At 40.4% G+C, this 21830-nt stretch overlaps 1 protein-coding gene across 1 annotated transcript in view; it reads right to left on the bottom strand.

Annotated features, from left to right (window-relative positions):
• Positions 1–316: 316 nt before the first annotated feature.
• Positions 317–21830, bottom strand: part of col8a2 (collagen, type VIII, alpha 2) — a 53973-nt gene continuing 32459 nt past the window's right edge. Inside the window, exons 2-3 of the mRNA XM_034236743.1 lie at positions 15667–15858; positions 317–5377 (exon numbers count right to left, since the gene is read on the bottom strand). Coding sequence (XP_034092634.1) covers positions 3474–5377; positions 15667–15829 — 2067 coding nt within the window. The 5' untranslated portion in view covers positions 15830–15858 and the 3' untranslated portion in view covers positions 317–3473. The remainder of the gene's footprint in view (positions 5378–15666; positions 15859–21830) is intronic.

The raw sequence follows: 21830 nt of genomic DNA, 5'->3' as shown, positions 1-21830 counted from the left end.
TGCAGAGCAAATTACCAACACACACTTCTTATCTGTGTGTCGTCTGAACTGACAAGGACAAACTTATCAATGCGGCTCTGAGCTGACATCAGACAAGGATCTTTCAAATCTTAAGGCCTGATACTGTTTTTAATATATTATATATCTCCCTCTAGTGTTCATTATTTTACTTGCAAAATATTTCCATACCAAATATACTACCAAAACAACTAATAGTAGTACTCATGATACTGGGTGACTCCTGTGTGTTCCAGTGACATGTTATATAGTCCAGATGCAGAGACAGTACACAAACAGAGAGGACCTGACACTGATATACAAGAAGGTTTTTTATTGATGTGATATCAATACAATCAAGTACTGTAGATTTTGTATAAGCAGACAAACATTTTAAATCAAAAAGAGTGCATTTTATACCCAAATTCTATTGCATAGAGTGCACGCAATAGCCTTGTATCACAAAAATCCTATAAGATGATACATTGTACATTACGCAAATAGAAAATAAAAGTCCACAAATAATCCTTCACAAACAACTCTAGAATGCTAACTACATGTTGTAAATGCTCTTAACTCGTCAATGCTGTTAAATACCATGTATACGTTCTAGGCTTCGGTGGTCGGTTTTGGCATCCCTATTAAATTATCATAAATGTATAAATACATCTTCATTCATTTCATGTGCAAATGGGAATGGCCGTTTGTATTTATTGAAACTAAAACAAACAAATATCCCTTAATAACCGAAGCAAGGCTTTTTTTTAACATATATTTTTTCTTAAAGAAAACAAAAAACACTTCAAAGCCATTTGTGATCAAGATGGTACATGGATCCTACTTAGTATATGATTTGCACACGGGGCAAACTCTGCACGCCCGTGACATTGTGTTTTAAAATATAAGGACAGAGAGTTATAGCCACATGTAACTCACATCACCATGTCCGGAACATGGAAGGCGACAAAAAAGGCAACATACGGAGCCTTGGATTGTCTTGTAGACTCCCATAACGATAATGATACTTAGAAGGTGTTTTCATGTCATTAAATGAAATGGACAAGAGCGGGTTTGCATTACATAGATTTGAAATACTGATTAGGCCTTATCTTAGAACTGCTTTCCCAAAAGAAAATTGTTTATGTATATTAACAGAGCATGGCAGATGATTTAATAGACACTTTTCAGTCAAACAGTATAAATTCATTCTGATTGCAAAGCTCAATGTTTGGCACAATCCTCCTGCACGCTGACATTCCTCCATCAAGGTGTAAGGTGGTCCTAAATTCAGTGTAATGATAGCGTTTGGGCGGCATAAGTAAAAAGGCATGGAGTCGGTAATATAAGCTACCTTTTTTTCAGTTTTGCCCAAACCTCTTCTCTTCTGTATCTGCGACCATTGATAATATCTTGCACAACAACAATGTGTGTTATTTCATCATTTGGTACAACATAAAAACGTTTGCACACCATCATTGAGCCAACATGCAAAATAGTCAAAAGTGTTCAGTGTTAACCAGTAATTTATGTTAAGTAAATGTTGTCTTCTTATCCAAATATGTCGATTTTGTCTCCCATCATTTACTCCTTACCATTACAAAGTTCATAACTTGTTACATACTTTGCAAAGGCAACAACAGAGTGCGTTGAGTTTTCTTAAAAACCCAGAACAAGCCGGAAGATTTTAAAGTCAGATTACTGGTGTAACATTAACAGGACTGTAAGGTTTCTTAACTCCATCCAAGTTTGTCATTATCTTCACTGGAGTGCTTTTGACCTGAATGCCAGGGGGACAATGTGAACTACACACAGACACACACACACACACCCACCCACGTATATTGACACAGTGACAGACAGAAGCATATACCTACTACAACATATAAGCACACATACACACAGCATGTATCTTTAATGCCTCATCCAGCAGAAATGAGTAAATACACCACTCTCACCTCTGGCCCACCAACTCTCCCAGAAATCTGGCACAGGTTTGTTAAATGTTACACAACGACCTGTATTTCACAACCTGTGGGCTTCAGTCAATCCCTTTACTTATTCGTGGAGTAAATGCAGATTCATTCTCATTTCCGGCTGTATATTCTATTCTAATTTGGTTCTGAAACATCCTGTCCTTGTTGCCACGGATGTTACATTACGCTAAACCATAATTCAGATATTTTAGGCACAATGGTTTGGGAATTAATATGAACTATTCTTGTTTGCCCAGCAACAGGTCACAAAGAAACTGGCATTGAAGAAAGGTATTTGTAATCCATTTGCATCCCTGTTTTTCTTAGGAGTTATAACAAATATATTTATGATGAGGGGCTTTCATAGCATTCATATAAAGATTTCTCACTTACATTTCAATGTGATTTATTGATAGGTAGTGTATCATCAGAAAGCAGTAACTTCAGGGATTTGGGAAACGGACCATAGATACAGCTAGAATTGTGTCCAATTTGCAGTTCATTCCAGTATCTATTCTATGGCATGTAAACATTATCTGTATGAATACATATTGTCCTGAACATTAAAAAGGGAATTGTACTTGCATTATCCTCTTTAAAAGGGCAGTTTAAATTTAATAATTATAATACTGTGAGGTCGGATAGTATTTCTTCAATGGCATTTCTGGACAGTTGAATAAATTATAAGAAACATAAAGGTCCTTTTTAAATGGTCGCCTACTGAATTCAGAAAGAAGCAGAGAAATAAGCACCCTACATATGCCAACTGATTGTCAAATATATATATATATCTCGCTCTTAAAACAAAGATTTAATCCCATTAATCATTTTAACGTAGCAATCGTTCAGGGTACCAAAAAGGCCAGACAAAAAAACGTGAAAAGAAATGGTATAACAGCACAAAATGCCTTGTTTTGCTATTGTTTGTCTATATTTGCTATGTTGTATCATTGCTCTTTATGTCAGTATTGCCATTCACGGTTTAAATACAAACACAAGGGGGACATGACTGCAGCCGGAGGATCTAATCACCCCCCAGGGTCTGGTGATGTCAGAGCATTTGGGCAGGATGTGCAGTCACATGGGAAGGTCTGTTACTAGCACATTACAAAGTAAGGCACTTAATAGTCGGAATCTGATAAACAACAACAACAATGGTGACAAGGACCAAATAATAACAATACAATTATGAAAATATAATAATTAAAATAATATAAGCTAAAAAACACCAACATGAAATACAACCCAAAACACGTTAGAAGGACATTGAAATAAAGAACAGAGTATGGAATTCCTTCCCCTGCCTTTTAAATCTTTCCATGTTTCATTCACAAAGTTTGTTTTTTCTTTCGCTGATGTTGCTGACGGTAAGACGGATAAAGATGATGGCAATAATATATAAAATCCTATGGGTTTTGTGTTTCTGTTATGGCTGCAGGTATTTTAGGTTAAGGGCTCCTCTGAGGTGTCATTACAGGAATATGTTTGAATGAAAAGACAGGGTTATGTGGGACAGAGCAGGAATCCTGAGAAGGAGGAATGGATGTACTCGGTGGAATAGAGGCCATTTGCCTGATCCGAGGGCATCTGGATCCATACCTGGTCACCCTCCTTCAGCTCAAGGACCGCACTACCGGACGCCTGGTCCATGTAGCCCTTCTTGTATTCATCATAGGTGTAAGTGGCAGGTACATTGTTCTTGTACAGTGCCACCCACAGACTAGTTCCCTTCACATGCATGTGGTACGCAAAGTAGTAGACACCAGATAAAGGAGCGGTGAACATGCCTGTAGCAGTGCTGTAGGCATTTTGCCCGTTGTACAGAGTCCTGTCGAACTTGATTGGCATGGCAGAGGGAGGGAACGGTGTGGAGAGAATGGCTGTGAAGGCTGGAGCCACGGAGGCCGAGAGGGGGACTTGATTGTACGCAGGCACTTTCCTGTCCCCTGGTACCTCGTCCCCTTCCAACTGTGAATCTGTTGGACCGGCAACAACTGTTTGACCATTTCCTGGAGGACCGGGGGGCCCTGGAAGACCAGGAGTGCCGTGGTTACCATTAAGCCCAGCAGGGCCTGGTTTCCCTGGAGGACCCTGAGGACCTATTGGTCCCTTCTCTCCAAACTTACCAAGGCCTGGAAGCCCTGGCATTCCGGAGTCGCCCTTAAGTCCAGGAACCCCCTGGGGCCCCATGGGGCCCATGGGCCCCTGTAGACCAGGAATACCTGACTGACCCCTGGAGCCAGGAGTCCCTATAAACCCTGTCTCACCTTTAACCCCTGGAGCACCTAGCAGCCCTGGATTTCCAGGTAGGCCAATATGCCCTGACTCACCCTTGGGTCCAGGTTTTCCAATAGCACCAATAGACCCAGGGAGGCCTTTTTCTCCGGGGATGCCAGGTTTTCCAAAGGATCCACTCGGGCCTTGGTCACCTCTGAAGCCAGGCAGTCCAGGAGGGCCCTGGGGCCCCAGTTCTCCCTTCTGTCCCGGCATTCCATGTTTTCCAGGGAGTCCCATTGGGCCTTGAAGTCCTGGTGGTCCTGTTTGTCCATCAAAGCCTGGTTCCCCAAGTGAGCCCACCATTCCTGGCTCTCCTTTGTCCCCTGAGAGACCAGGCAATCCACCATGGCCCTTCTCTCCTTTTGGCCCACTTAGACCAGGTTTTCCATAGCCAGGGGTCCCAGGAAATCCAGGAGAACCCCTTTGCCCTGCCTCCCCTTTTGGACCTACTTGACCTGGACCTCCAGGCAGTCCATCTAGCCCAGTCTTTCCTAACCCAACTGGCCCTGGCAGACCTTGTAGACCTGGAGCCCCGGGCTCTCCTGGTTCTCCTCCTTCCCCCGGGTTTCCTAGATCACCTTTAAGACCAGGTAGTCCAGGCAAACCTTTCAGTCCTGGCTTGCCAATACCTGGAAGACCAGGTGGTCCTGGACTGCCTTTAAGCCCAGGAGGACCCCTTATACCAGAAGGCCCTGGCTTCCCTTGTCCATTCTCACCCTTAGACCCACGCTCTCCTGGCTGGCCTGAAAGACCCTTTAATCCTGGTTCCCCTTGAGCCCCAGGGGGGCCTCTGACGCCTGGAAGTCCGGGTTTCCCATTCAGAGACAAGCCAGCTGGGCCGGGGAAGCCGGGCTGCCCTGATAAACCTCTTGGACCTGGTTCACCTCGAGGGCCAACCTCACCAGTAAGCCCTGACATCCCCTTTGGCCCAAGCTTTCCCGGGAGACCTGGAAGTCCAGGCTTACCGATTCCTGGAAAACCAGGAGGCCCCTGAAGGCCTGGCTGGCCATTAAGACCTGGTTTGCCCAGTCCAGGTTTTCCTGGAAGTCCTGACGGCCCAGGAGGACCTCTTGGTCCAGGTTTCCCTTGGGGGCCTGGTTCCCCCTTCACTTCTATCATGGGTGGCATATCTGGAAAAGAAATTATGTTGTTAATATAAACATGTATTTCCAAACAAAAGGAGCAGGAAACTGATCAATATGGTAAAAACATAATAGGTGCAGTGTCTGTGTGTGGGGCAGTACATGCAAGTCCTTATCTACACTTTAAATGTGTTGGTTTATTGAGAGCTAATGTACTAAGTTTATACATTCCTAAATGTATTTCATTGTGATTGGAAGCAATTATTGTAAGACACTCTTGATAAAGGTGTCAGCATGTATTGTGATGTGATGAGATGTGATGAGATGTGATGTTATGAGATGTGATGTTATGTGATGAGATGTTATGTGATGAGATGTGATGAGATGTGATGAGATGTGATGAGATGTGATGTTATGTGATGAGATGTGATGAGATGTGATGTTATGTGATGTTATGTGATGTTATGTGATGTTATGAGATGAGATGAGATGAGATGTGATGAGATGTGATGTTATGAGATGAGATGTTATGTGATGAGATGAGATGAGATGTTATGTGATGAGATGTGATGAGATGTGATGAGATGTGATGTTATGTGATGAGATGAGATGAGATGTGATGAGATGAGATGAGATGTGATGAGATGTGATGAGATGTGATGTTATGTGATGAGATGAGATGAGATGTGATGAGATGAGATGAGATGTGATGAGATGTGATGAGATGAGATGTGATGTTATGTGATGAGATGAGATGAGATGTTATGTGATGAGATGTGATGTGATGAGATGTGATGAGATGAGATGTGATGAGATGTTATGAGATGTGATGAGATGAGATGTTATGTGATGAGATGTGATGTTATGTGATGAGATGTGATGTTATGTGATGAGATGAGATGAGATGTTATGTGATGAGATGTGATGAGATGAGATGTGATGAGATGTTATGAGATGTGATGAGATGAGATGTTATGTGATGAGATGTGATGTTATGTGATGAGATGTGATGTTATGTGATGAGATGTGATGAGATGTGATGTTATGTGATGAGATGTGATGAGATGTGATGAGATGTGATGTTATGTGATGAGATGAGATGTGATGAGATGTGATGTTATGTGATGAGATGTTATGTGATGTTATGAGATGTGATGAGATGTGATGTTATGTGATGAGATGAGATGTGATGTTATGTGATGAGATGTGATGAGATGTGATGAGATGTTATGTGATGAGATGAGATGTTATGAGATGTGATGTTATGTGATGAGATGAGATGAGATGTGATGAGATGTTATGTGATGAGATGAGATGTTATGAGATGTGATGTTATGTGATGAGATGTTATGTGATGAGATGAGATGTTATGAGATGTGATGTTATGTGATGAGATGTGATGAGATGTGATGAGATGTGATGTTATGTGATGAGATGAGATGTGATGAGATGTGATGTTATGTGATGAGATGTTATGTGATGTTATGAGATGTGATGAGATGTGATGTTATGTGATGAGATGAGATGTGATGTTATGTGATGAGATGTGATGAGATGTTATGAGATGTGATGAGATGTTATGTGATGAGATGAGATGTTATGAGATGTGATGTTATGTGATGAGATGTTATGTGATGAGATGAGATGTGATGAGATTAGATGTTATGAGATGTGATGAGATGAGATGTCATGAGATGTTATGAGATGTATTGAGATGTGATGTTATGTGATGAGATGTGATGAGATGTGATGAGATGAGTAAACCCTCTCCTAAAGAAACCCACTCTCAACCCGTCTGATGTTATAAACTACAGGCCTGTCTCTCTCCTCCCGTTCCTGTCTAAATCACTTGAACGCGCTGTCTTTAAACAACTCTCCTGTTATCTCAATCAGAACAACCTTCTGGATCCGCACCAGTCTGGTTTCAAGGCAGGTCACTCCACAGAAACTGCTCTCATTGCTGTCACGGAGGAACTGCACACTGCCAAAACTGCATCCCTCTCCTCTGTCATCATCCTATTGGACCTGTCTGCTGCATTCGACACGGTGAATCATCAGATCCTCCTTCGCACTCTCCAAAAACTTGGAGTTTCAGGCTCTGCACTTTCCCTCCTCACCTCATACCTGAAAGACCGTACCTACAGGGTGACTTGGAGAGGGTCTGAGTCCGACCCTTGTCAATTAACTACGGGGGTCCCTCAGGGCTCTGTTCTTGGTCCCCTCCTCTTCTCCCTGTACACAAACTCGCTCGGATCAGTCATTAGCCCGCATGGTTTTTCATACCACTGCTACGCTGATGACACCCAATTAATTCTGTCCTTTCCCCGCTCAGAGACCCAGGTCGTTGCACGCATCTCTGCTTGTCTAGCTGACATCTCTCAGTGGATGTCTGCTCACCACCTCAAGCTCAACCTTGACAAGACTGAGCTGCTCTTCCTCCCGGGAAAAGATTGTCCCACTCTTGACCTAACAATCAACATCGGCACCTCAGTTGTTTCCCCGACTCAGACTGCAAGGAATCTGGGTGTGACCCTAGATAACAACCTGTCCTTCACGGCAAACATCGCTGCTACAACCCGTTGCTGCAGATACACGCTTTACAACATCAGGAAGATACGTCCCCAGCTGACTCAGAAAGCGACTCAGGTTCTGGTCCAGGCTCTCGTCATCTCACGCCTAGACTACTGCAACTCCCTCCTGGCTGGTCTACCTGCATGTGCCATCCGACCTCTGCAGCTCATCCAGAATGCAGCGGCTTGTCTGGTCTTCAACCTTCCTAAATTCTCCCACACCACTCCGCTCCTCCGCTCCCTTCACTGGCTTCCGGTAACTGCTAGAATCCACTTCAAGACACTGGTACTTGCTTACCATGCTGCGAATGGATCTGGCCCTTCCTACATCCAGGACATGGTTAAACCGTACACCCCAGCACGTGCACTACGCTCTGCATCAGCCAAACGACTCGTTGCGCCCTCGCTGCGAGGGGGACCCAAGTTCCCATCGGCGAAAACACGTGGGTTTGCTGTCCTGGCTCCAAGATGGTGGAATGAGCTCCCCATTGACATCAGGACGGCAGATAGCTTGCACATCTTCCGGCGCAAACTGAAAACTCATCTCTTTCGACTCCACTTCGAGCGTTAGAACTATTAACGAAGCACTTTTATACTAATAAAGGACTGGCTTACCTAAAGCCAGTTGAGTAGCACTTGAAATGTTTGGCTCTATGAAACCTGATGTACTTATATGATTCTGTTTTCTTCAAGGTTGTGTCTTCCTGGTCGAATGTACTTATTGTAAGTCGCTTTGGATAAAAGCGTCAGCTAAATGCAATGTAATGTAATAATGTAATGTGATGAGATGTTATGTGATGAGATGAGATGAGATGTGATGTGATGAGATGTATTGAGATGAGATGAGATAAGATGTGATGAGATGTATTGAGATGAGATGAGATGAGATGTGATGTGATGTGATGAGATGTGATGTGACATTGTAGCATACAGCTGCACCTTTAGAGGTATTCAAGTAACCACCTGAGGCCTATACTATGAAGCTGGTTCAACCTAACCTGGATATGTTTGAGTTAGCCGGTTGGCCTAATCCAAAACATACGCGCTCTCGCTAAACGGTCCTACGACGCGGGTTATCAAGTGGATCGCTCAAGCCAGCCGTGTCCTATCTAGTTAGGTGCGCGTTCACATGAAAGGGGTGGTATCTGGAGCATTCGACCAATCACAAACATGGAGAAGCATACTGACAGCGCAGTGTCATACTTCCTGAATGAAAAGTCAACTATATAATTAGACAAATATGAAGACGTTAAACTTTAAACATCCATGACTTAAACACTTTATCCAGGATAAAAGCCACATAGCTGCACCTGCAAGGTGAATACAGCTGGTAACAGAAAAAGTTTGAATGCGTACATTAACAGGTAATTAACAGGTAATACATTAACTAAGACACGATCTGACTTTAATTACATTTTTCTCGAGTGTTTCGTCAACTTAATGTGTTGCTTAAAATAATACTTCTGCATACAGTATGTGACACTGTGAGTGTTGCACGGCCAGATACGGCTCAGCTGACTCAGATAAGGAGATATATGATACATTATGAAGTGATATGCCGTGGACTGTACTTAATGTTACTCTGATCCGGTTACTTATGTTGTGGCAAATATTTAAGTAAGCTTTCTTAACGCTAATGTTATAATAGTCAGATTGCTCTGAAGATGGGAGGTGATATTCTATTAATGTTCACGTTCACACAGTCAGTTGATTTTTGCCGGCCGTCTTTCCTGCAACGGCAGCTTTTCTGTATTTCCTTTCTCCTGTAATATGACTTGATCGCTTTAAACTCCGCACACTGAGCTCTGATTGGTCAGCAGGCGGTGCTTTCACTGAGTTGAGCTCTTAGCCTGCAACCTAACCTGCTCCGGAGCAGGTTAGCCGCACAGCATAAGTTACCATGGAGATCTAGCCCGCTAAAAAGAGAACCAGCATCGTAGGACCCGAAAGCCGGTGTTTTCCCTGAAGTTAGCCGGCTAAGCGAAAATCCTGCTTCGTAGTATACCCCCCTGTAATCTACTCAGAAGGCAACACTGCTTTGTTTTCTCATAAGAAATTAAGGATGGGTGGACACTGGACTTTACACATTACTGCCACTTAGTGGTAGGAGTGTCAGGTGTTTAAACGGATACTACTTTTATAAAAAGACAATCAATAAACCCTTGAAGAAAATCATCAAACCTTAAAAGTTTGCATCCAGTTAAGCTATAATGATCCCGACTGTAACATAGTAAAATATCTCGGTCATTGAGGTTCATTAGAGCAGGGGTTCCCAAAGTGGGGGTTGCGAGACCCCGAGGGGGGGTCGCGAGATGATTACAAATGAATTATTATTCATAATTATTATTATTATTTGTATTATTATTATTAATAATAACGTGTGCATAGACATTTTTCAGGGGCGGACTGGCCATCTATAGAATTTCCCCGTTGACAATTCTCCTGGTGGGGGGTTTGCCTGTCTCTGGCACTGTTATTTTGGGGGTTGCAGGCTGAAAAGTTTGGGAACCCCTGTATTAGAGGACAGACTGCGTTGGTGCAGCAGTGCCAACTCACAGATTGATGGATTAGATACAAATAATTTCCTTTTTTACATTAAATATGAGTGAGTTTTAAAATATCAGTCTCAATACACTGTAGAGATAAAGTACATGTAGCAGGTTTAAAGGCACTTAAGAGAGAATATATCAAAAATCCCTTTGTGGTATATGTCCATATTCAAGGAAAAAAACAAAGCAGGGCAGAAGGAAGGAAGGAAAACTTGTGAATTAAAGGTGGGGTAGGTACATTTGAGAAACCGGCTTGAGATACACTTTTTGTTATATTCCATAGAATGCTCTTAACATCCCGATAGCAATGAATATCTTAAGTGTTGACAAAAGCCATTAAAAAATGGTCATGCGCATTCGTGTGTTGGAGGAGGGGCTCTGTAAGGAAGTGGCAGATTTTTTCCGGTTGTGTATTTTCAAATTCTAGCACACGAGTTGGTTTCTCAAACTTACCTACCCCACCTTTAAGTAAAGATATAAAATAATGATCTGTTAATGCAACATCAATCCCTAGGAAATACAATTAAAACTTCAATCATGTCAATTAAATCCTTTGATTGTCGACAGTTTAAAGCAAAAAAATGTCACATGGAATGGGCCTCTGAATGCACGTCTTTATATTTCTAGTAAGTCTCTGTTTATAGTAATATTACTGCCTATTCAGGTAATGAATTCATTATTTTTCTTGACTGCATGTTAGGTGTCATGAAAGCCTAAATCCTATCAGATTACTGGACAGGTCTCCACTTGATATAAAAACGGAATATGCTCCTAAAATCAGCAGTTGTTACGAACATATACAATTGGACATTAATTCCCTTTTATGTCTTTTAGCTGACTGAGTTGGGTTTTAAAGTGTAAGTAAAATGCAAAATATAAATAATTTTGACTGAAAAAAGTATGCCACATGTAAAAGTCATTTTTCTTTGAGTGAAAGAGAAACACCTCCAGGAACAAGCTCTGTCTGCAGAACACTTCATCTCCCCAGGCCAATTATAACAGGGTTCAACCTCATTTCAGCAGCACTTCGCCTGGGTATAAGTCATATTGCCTGAGGGCAGCTCACCTTGATCTCATTGTATAAGAAAGTGCAAACAACAAGTATCCATCATTTAAAATGCATAGCGTTAGGATTTCAATAAAATACAGTTGCAAAGATCAAAATCACCTAATCCATGCTTTAGCAGAGAAAGAGCATTATATGAAACATGGCTTCCCAAACCTTGGATCTTTCAATACACTTACACCTGTAACTCTACAGCAGGGTATGATGTAGGGGGAAACATACTGTTTTGATCAAACATGGAATTCCCTATACAGTACATTCACTGATGTAACTAAAGACCTCTGCTCCCCCTGCTGGTAGCTAACAAGAATGCATCCTTGTAAAGAAGTGTATTAGTATCAAAAAGATACCTCTCATAATATAATGTTCATGATCCCATATAAGCAACATTTATTACAGAGCAGTGGTTTGAATATAAGTACATTTAGTACCATCAGTACAAGGCTAATCAGTAGATTGAAAACATTGGTCATCTTAGAGAAAAAGACACATTTTAACAATGTTGTGTATATTTTTGTGGTTCCAGCAATGTTTTTCCATTGTTCCTGCTAGTATTTGAGCCTCATTGCTCAAATCCAGTGGATGCAGAAACGATAGAAAAATCTGTGTACATGATCAATTATTATCTGACTTCTTGCTTTAGTTTTGACGTATTCTCACTGACAGGTTTTGTTCAATAGGGACATTTCAGGTGTGATCACTTTAGGTTTCCACCCTCTGAATTAATATTTACATAAAACATCAACACTCGAGGTTTGCCTACAGTATAAGCAAGAGTGCCATCTGAAACATTGAGGTCAGGTATCTAAAGAGCCTTATAGCCTCAGCGTTGTGTGTTTAGCTACAGCTCCACTGCCACCTTCATACATCACACAGAGAGAGGAAATAAGGGGCTTCTTCAGTTCATTTGGCCTTGCTCTCAAGTCGTGTTTTCAAATCAATCTGAACTAACGGATTCAAGAAATGTATTAAAGCTCTTATAAGAGCAAATCTAAAGGGGTACTGTTTGCTCTTCAGCTCAGATTGATACATGGCTCATGCAGGTTTGAGCACCAGAGAACCTAGATGAACCACTGGGAGCCTTTTTCTACAACAAAAAGTCTTGCATTGAAACATTTGACATGTTTTAAGTATTTATTTTGACTTGAACATCTATTGGTAATACAAGTTCATTCACTAAATATTGGACATTGTCAGATTTATTTTGTGAGGTTGTCTATTCCAGTGTTTTTCAAAGTGGGGGCCCCGACCCCCCGGGGGGGCGCCAGGGGGGTCACGCAAAGTTTGAGGGAAAGGGGAATTATTTTCTTTTTTTAAAGTTACATTTTTTTTTGTTGATGTTATTAATAATAATAAATAATACATTACATTTATAAAGCGCTTTTCCTGGTGCTCAAAGCGCTTAACTGCATATCTATCAATCTATGGGTCCTTTGATGGCAATCTTTTAATATTTTGTATTTATTAATTATTATTATTTTTTTTTTTAAATCTCACGACTGCCCTTCAAGCCAATCAGAATCGAGCTTCCGCTTCTGAGAGTGAAACTGAGTATCTGCTCAGCTTTTAGAGCAAGTGAGAGATAGTGAATATTTTGCTCTGCAGCTGGATGAGAGCACGGATGTAGCAAATATTGTTGTTTATATATATGAATATAAATATGTGTATTGTTACTATTACTGTTGAATATTATATATAATATTATTAAGGCATAAGTAGCTTTCAAAAATGCTAAAAATATATGTTAATTGTTCATATTACTGTTCAAAATTATATAATATTATAAAGACAGAAATCACTTTAAAAATGCTTTAAAAATATGTTTACTGTTGATATTACTGTTTAATATTGTGTTAAGAATGTTTATAACAGAAGACACAATGAATGTAATGAATGACAAACAAAAGATAAATACAAAAGAATAACTGATTATTAATTATTAATACAAATATATATTAAGAAAATATATTAAGCTGTATGATTAATTTGTCATATTTGCCATCATAATGTACTCATTATTTAAAACATGTTTTGCAACAGGGGGGTCCCCGCCAGAGGATAATGCTATATGGGGGTCCTTGGCATGGCAAAGTTTGGGAACCCCTGGTCTATTCTGTATAAAAACAAAAGTTGACCTTATTCATACATTTTATTATTACACCACATCCTATGAAGATTATAGAAACATAAATCGTATTTTAGTTGAACAATAATTGATCAATTGTTTGGAAGGTGTTGCAATGTGGACATATGACCACTGAGTGGCAGTAGAGGCATTTTGTTCACACTAGCGACATGGTGAATTAGTTTCACTCCAAATGTAAATCTTGTTGCTAACAAAAAATAGCATGTATAGAAAGCATGACTGCTTTTAGCACGTCTTTGATGTTTCTGTGAGGGATTTAAAGGCAATGTTTCAACACTAAATTAGCTCTGAATCCAACTTCTGGAGTCTGTCTTTGTCGATCATCATATTATGGTACTGAAATGAAAATGTGCCCCCTGGTTTGCTTTGAAGATGGGGCCTCTGTTAACACCAGACACGTCTCATATGATCCATAACTTGTATTGGTATTTAGAGTCAAATGTGATAATGATGGCAATGACAGCATGCACATTTTTCAGGATGATTATCACCCCCACTCCCTTCCCCAGTTCCCCTTTGCCTGAGCCCTTTCATATCATATACAGTATATGTATTTCCTTCACACTCTCTTCTCCATCCCACAGCTAAAGAATATGTGATAAACAATGGGGTAACAGCATCCAGATGGCAGGAGGAACAACAGTGGGCACTCAGGCCTCTATTAGGCCCCAACTGGGGTCCTACCAAACGCTGCTGGACCCTCAGGGCGTCCTTCAACTGCCTGAAGAGAGACGCGAAAACCCAGAAGCTTTAGTGCACACGTCTGTCCAGGGAGGGTCTCCATATCTTTAAATGCGATGTTGAAGACTATTTTCTTCCTAGGAAGTTATTTTTATATTTTTTATTTTGTATGTATTTTGTCTATACTGTGTGTATACTGTGACTTATGATCTACATCTTGCTTACATTGGTAAGTTATCAAGATACCAAAGGAGGTATTCAGACGGCAGAAAATAACGTTAAGTTAGGACCTATTTCTTTCTAAATTAAACATAAACATCAAGACTTGACTGTAGTTGGGTATTTGTGAGACTTATCAAAGACTTAGCATTGCCTCAGTGAGTGAAGTATCTCAATAATATATGCTTAAATTCAGTGATGGATTGTAACTAGTTACATTTACGTACTGAACTTTCTACCACTTTAGGTACGTCCTAGAGTTTTGCACTACTTATACTTCTACTCCACTACATTGAAGACTTTCATGTTGTACTTTTTACTGCAGCACATTTCTCTGAAAAAATGAGTTACTTGTTGTTTTGACTACTTTTCAATGTTAAGATCAATAAAAGAATATATTATATTTCAACTAATAACTGATGATGTTTTCAATATGTATCAAGCTACCCGGCACTAATTAAAGTAATAACGTTAACCATCTGAAACACAGCGATGCTAACATATTAATGCAATGATTGTTGTAATTCAGTAACGTTCAGTAAAAGGTATTATTTGGAAATGTGCCATTCAGCATACTGAGTACTTTTACTTTTGTATATTTCGATGCTAGGTCTTTTGTACTTTGATTTAAGTACATTTTTGAATGCAGTACTTTTACCACTTTAACACAGTTGTCATGTGTTATTATGTATTTTGTCGTGTACTATGACGTAGGTATACTTTGTATCTGTTGTGGAACTGCAGAACGCAGCCAAGCAAAAATGTCCTTACAGGGACAATAAAGTATATGGGGTTGTATCGTTTACCTGCAGAATATGGCTACCTTTACTTGAGTGCTTCTTCTGTGTCTGAATCATATGGTTGTATGGTAACGATTGTATTACTTCATGAATTTTACTTAACAGACTGTACGTGGTTTGTCATGCTTTGCTTTCTGTTATTTTGTTCATGTATGTATGTAAGACGTTGCTTTTGTCGGGACCCCCTTGAAAACAAGATGGTGCATCTCAAGGGGTTTATCCTAATCAATATATTTCTACATGGCATCAGTCAAATGACCCAGTGGAAGTGTGTGAGATCTCAAAGTAAAGCAGTGTATCACTCACCGACATAATGTCCCTTTCCTTCTCTGAATGGGGGTCCAATGGGCCCTTTCATCATGGGCTGCATGTACTTCATGTGGGCGATGGGGGGGTAGCCTCCAGCGAGGGCCCGGCCCCCGAGCATCAGAAGCACACAGACAGGAGCCAGCAGCATGGTCACCAGCATCCTGAGCTTCAGATGTCACACACAAAGAACTGGAGGAACAAACAGAAGAGGAAGGACATTTTTAATATGCTTCAATATGACGTAACTTTATTGGGTTGTTTAAATCTTGGATTGCAGTTTACGAGAAGCGAAGGAGAAATAACAGCAGAATATATGTTTTACTTCTTGGAATCAATGACCTGCAGACGGGTTTTATTGGATAAAGAATTTAGACCCACAGTAATAATAGGTACTGTTGTTGGTTTGACACCTTGCCATTATGCTTTAGTGCATCTCAGGCGAATTCTCACACAGCTGCAGATACGCAGATGGAATTTTTTTAATTTGAAATACTTGAAAGTTGCAAAGCACAGAGTCATTTCCCCTTGTGAAACATGCATTTACTCTTTATGGGCTGACATTATTAAATTACTTTACTGCAAGCAATTTAAAGCAATTTTTTTTTTTTGCAGTGAGGATTAGTTTGATTAGTTTGTCTATCTAAGAGCGTAGTGTTTTATAGCCAAGCCAGCCGCAGACACTTTAGCCAAAGGAAACCAAGGCAGCCAAGGAGACATGTTTCTAGGGAAAGCAGAAGAGATCATGAATTACATTGTATACGTCCAAATATGAGGTGCAAACATATAGAAATATAACCCGTAAGCAGACGCTCGGGCTCTCAGCTGCTGCACTGTAAGCGGTGAGTATTTCGTTGGGTTAATATTTGATTAAGATGGCCCTGAGAACCTGTGACAGGCAGATCTGTTGACTTTAATTTTCTACTGGAAGAAATGACCGCTGCCAAATATTTTCTCAACCGTGGTCAGGTGCGAACAGGAAACCAGGATGGTTAGTGTGTTTGCGTATCCTAAGTGAGCAACGCTAGGTGTCCAGGACTGGATTCAACTCAGCTCTCTTTAGACTGATGACTGTGCGGAGGTATTTTGTGATACTATGGAAGGCAAAATGTAATTTCAGCTCCATTTTTCTCCCGTTTGCCAAAACTGTCATGGTATTAAAGTATCAGGCATGGAAATTGTGTGAGGAGTAGAGAAAACGGTTCGTAGCTGTGAAAAACAATATACTGCAATCTGTTAACTTTCCGCACATTTGACTAGAGACTTGGCAGCAGAGTCACATCCATAACAGGGATAGGTGACTTTCAGCAAATCAAGAGACTAAATAAAATATTTGATTTATTTTAGTGGGTCGTCACCTCTCTCTTTTAATTCCCCTGCTTTATATAATACAAATGGATGTCACAGTGTGAGTGAAACATCTTAGTAGTCTCTGCAGGTATGGATAGTGACAGTGTGAGGGGAGTTCACTCTGCAAGCTTACAGCAGTAACTCAAACAAGCGTTGACATTTTCTAATTTGAAAATGATCTGACATTTTGTAATTGCAAAATGACATGGAATTACACACTGCAGTTAATTGGAAGCAGGGTTTGGCGAGTAATCTGGGAGTTCACAGCAGGCTTCAACTCACACGTATTTACAGAAAGGTGTGTTAATTGGCACCATGTGTGTGCAGATACCAGGTCTGTTTAACAGCTCTGCTCCAACCGACGTCTGTGATTGTTTAGCAGCCACATAGTTACATAGTCAAATTCCTGTTTTACAGTCATTCACCAAAAGTGTTGCTCTGGTTTTTTGTCATTTAACGAAAAGTGTGTGTGTGTCTGCTGTATCTGTTTATGGAGTTTTTGCGAGGAAGAAGAAGAATTTCCAATGTTCACACCAAAGCAAATCTATGAGAAATGAAGAAAGCAAAGATGTTAAAATAAATAAACAGGAGAAGGAGAGAGCCGTTTTTGGAAGGACAGTGTTTGCTCGTTGGCCGACTTGCTGGCTGGCTGGCAGGGAAGCTCGTCTGGTTTGGGGGTCTGTGGTTTTTGGTGCAGTTGTAATTTAAAATGCGGCTCTGGATGCCCACCATTCTGCAGGCGTCAAACTTTCTCAATAACCATAGCGACACTCACTCAAACCCAGGAGCCGCGCATGAACCGGGATCAGACGCAGACATGCTCACAATCTGTTTATCAAATGTTTTGTTCAAATAGCTCTGCAGACGCTGTTAAGAAATCTCACGCAATCCTCTCTGGCTGGCCACCATGAGCCATTGCTGGACCAAGACCCGTACATACTCTCGCACACAAGAACACCCACAAAATGCTATACACACACACTCTCAGTATGCATGAGAACACAATATAGCTCTGTTAAGTGGTTATGCGGGTGTCTTGGAAATGCTCAACCTCGTTAACTTTCCCCCTTTTTCACATAAAAACCGGTCCATTCAAAACAAACCATAACAAAACCCTGGGTTTCAGAAGAGATCTAATATTGAATCAAAGCCACCATCGGTCATTGAACATGAGCGGCATACAGATTTACAGCAAAAAAGCCTCGTCTGGCAGGCCGGGTGACACTTAATATAAAACAGATTTAGCTGAAAAAAGAAATCCTCACACATAACAGATACAGAAATACACCGAAAAGAAAGAGCAGAACAGAAAAGTAGCATTGATGAGGGGAGAGTCTGACCCTCGGGTGTAAAAGGGCACCGCCAACCCCATCATGACATACAGTAGTATTTCTGTAGTCATCACTCTTCTGTTCTGACTTTCCAATAGCAGTTAGATAGCTGTACTGTCTGGCATCCACACACAAATACAGATGGATGGATTACCCATGTGTAAAAGCCAGAGATTGCAAAAGTACACACATCCTTTACTCAAGTAGAAGTACAGATACTCGTGTTTAAAAATACTCTGGTAAAAGTAGAAGTACTGACTCAACTTCTTTACTCAAGTAAAAGTAAAGAAGTGGAAATGTACTTCAGTAAAAAGTACCCATAACTAGCAGCTGCTTTAAAGAGTACCTGACCTCCCTTTATATTAATACAACAATAATGTCATTGTTAGCTAATGAATGTTTCCATGCTGAACAACGGCAACATGACAACGTTTCCATTGGTCCCTCTTCTTTAGAGAAGACCAGGAAATGATGGATACACGGATCGTGTTCAAATCAATAGGCACGCAATGACTCTGAAGAATAATGATCACGCCACCAAACACACATTCAGACTAAAGGAACCAGCTGTTTGGGAAATGAGAGAAGTAGAAAGTACAGGTATTTGGGTTCAACATGTAAGAAGTAGAAAGTACAGGTATTTGAGTTCAACATGTAAGAAGTAGAAAGTACAGGTATTTGAGTTCAACATGTAAGAAGTAGAAAGTACAGGTATTTGTGTTCAACATGTAAGAAGTAGAAAGTACAGGTATTTGGGTTCAACATGTAAGAAGTAGAAAGTACAGGTATTTGTGTTCAAAATGTAAGAAGTAGAAAGTACAGGTATTTGGGTTCAACATGTAAGAAGTAGAAAGTACAGGTATTTGTGTTCAACATGTAAGAAGTAGAAAGTACAGGTATTTGTGTTCAACATGTAAGAAGTAGAAAGTACAGGTATTTGGGTTCAACATGTAAGAAGTAGAAAGTACAGGTATTTGGGTTCAAAATGTAAGAAGTAGAAAGTACAGGTATTTGGGTTCAAAATGTAAGAAGTAGAAAGTACAGGTATTTGGGTTCAACATGTAAGAAGTAGAAAGTACAGGTATTTGTGTTCAACATGTAAGAAGTAGAAAGTACAGGTATTTGTGTTCAACATGTAAGAAGTAGAAAGTACAGGTATTTGGGTTCAACATGTAAGAAGTAGAAAGTACAAGTATTTGGGTTCAAAATGTAAGAAGTAGAAAGTACAGGTATTTGTGTTCAACATGTAAGAAGTAGAAAGTACAGGTATTTGGGTTCAAAATGTAAGAAGTAGAAAGTACAGGTATTTGTGTTCAACATGTAAGAAGTAGAAAGTACAGGTATTTGGGTTCAACATGTAAGAAGTAGAAAGTACAGGTATTTGGGTTCAAAATGTAAGAAGTAGAAAGTACAGGTATTTCTGTTAAAAATGTAAGAAGTAGAAAGTACAGGTATTTCTGTTAAAAATGTAAGAAGTAGAAAGTACAGGTATTTGGGTTCAAAATGTAAGAAGTAGAAAGTACAGGTATTTGGGTTCAAAATGTAAGAAGTAGAAAGTACAGGTATTTGGGTTCAAAATGTAAGAAGTAGAAAGTACAGGTATTTCTGTTAAAAATGTAAGAGGTAAAATTAAAAAGTCGTCAGAAAAATAAGTAGTGGAGTAAAATACTGATACCAGAACAATGTACTTAAGTACAGTAACAAAGTATTTGTACTCCACTACTTCCCACCTCTAGTAAAAGCCCCCCTAACCCCTGCTACATTGAAGCTACACAGCCAGACTCAAAAAGATGATGCTCTCTTGTAGTCTTTGTTGTGTCTTTCTGTAGTGCATCTCATTGTTATCATCTCCTTTAGTAGTTGTGTGTCTCTCTATTCTTTAAGCGGCTCATTATTAATCTTTTGCGTCTCTGTGAATTCAACTTTCTTTACTTTAAAGCTCTTTTGGGTTGTTTTGTTATCACTTTGTTTACATTAAGTGTCTCTTTGTTGTTGTTTTGTGTCTCTCTTAGTCAATTTGTGTGTGTTTGTAGTTTTTTCTGCCTCATTTTCAGTTGTCAAGGTCATTTTGTATTCTTTTGTACCTTGTGTGACACTTTGATGTAATTTTCCATCTCTTTGTAATTGTTGTGCACTTCTTTCTTGCAGTTGGACCACAGATACTGCTTCTGTTTCAAAACATCACATTAACATGAGTAGTGTGTGATCAAATTAACCATAAAATGCACATTATGTTGAGAGCTGTTTTCGCAAAACAATAGACTGTGCAGCTGATATTCCGATAACAGATACTTAATAATAAAAATGCTCTGATACAGATCAGAAGCAAAAAGACATATTTGACCCTTTCAGGAATCCAAGGCTGAGTCCTGACCGCTGTGGCTTGAGTTCAAACCCGACCTGCGGCACTTTGCTGAATATCGCCCCATCTCTCTCATTCTTTCCCCTTCAGTCGATCAACAGCTATCAAATAAAGCCACAAATGAATCTTAAAAAATGCCCACATCAAACACAAAAACACATGTTGGCAAGTGTTCATATTATGAACATAGACAGACATCCACTTTCCCATTTCGAGAACACTTCACAGATCTGTCTCCAAACCACCTGGTAAAAAGCATTCCTCTATGTCTTTCTCAAACATGTGTTGGATGCCATGTCAACAGAGCCGAAATGCTAATCTGCGAAGGCTTCGGCCGGCCAAAGCAGACTCAACAGCCTCCAAACCCAAACTCAGCAGCATCTCAAGTGGCTCAGACAGGAAGAAGAGACACAGACACCGCGGCCGAGTGCAAGCCAAGCACACATTTCCCTAACTGCTCCGTCTGCCCGCTAATGAAATCACCAGCGCTGGGGAGGTGAGGTTGAAGGTGCTATGCCTCCACTTCCCTTAAGCGGTACTTGTGTGGATCAGGACTTCCAGGCATTTCCTAAACCACGTGCCCAAGAGAGACTACAGGTAGACCAAGTGTGAGGATTCGGTGTCATGGAGGGAAGAAGACGCGGTTGTTTTTGTGGTTAACATTTGAGCTGCTCCATGAGTGGAGGAATCATCACCTGAACATGCCCCAGCTTTTTCAAAAAACACCAAATAGTTCAACAACAGCCCATGATAGTTTGGTAACGACCACAGATCTCGCGGAGAAAATGCACTTAAAACCTGACCACATATTTTAGCTGATTCATTCAATTCTCACAAAACTTCGCCACAACCACGACCATTCCTGCCTGTTATCATGAACCCACATGGGTGGCCAGCCTTTTTATTTGACCACAGCCATTTTCTTTTACCAAACTTTCTTCTTGTAAATTCAGCAAAGAAACTTTAAACGTCTTCTTTACAGCAAGAATTAACTTCCAGCACTGGAAAGGGATTACAGGGACACTAAAAATAACTTACATTTATACACCTGCGGTCTATTATTCAATCTGTAGTCTAGACATATGAGTATTAACGAATTGTGCAGATTTCCAGTAAAACAC

The sequence above is a fragment of the Gymnodraco acuticeps genome, unplaced genomic scaffold, assembly GCF_902827175.1.
Source record: "Gymnodraco acuticeps unplaced genomic scaffold, fGymAcu1.1, whole genome shotgun sequence".
NCBI classification, from domain to species: domain Eukaryota; kingdom Metazoa; phylum Chordata; class Actinopteri; order Perciformes; family Bathydraconidae; genus Gymnodraco; species Gymnodraco acuticeps.
This window is presented reverse-complemented; position numbering and strand designations above follow the sequence as displayed.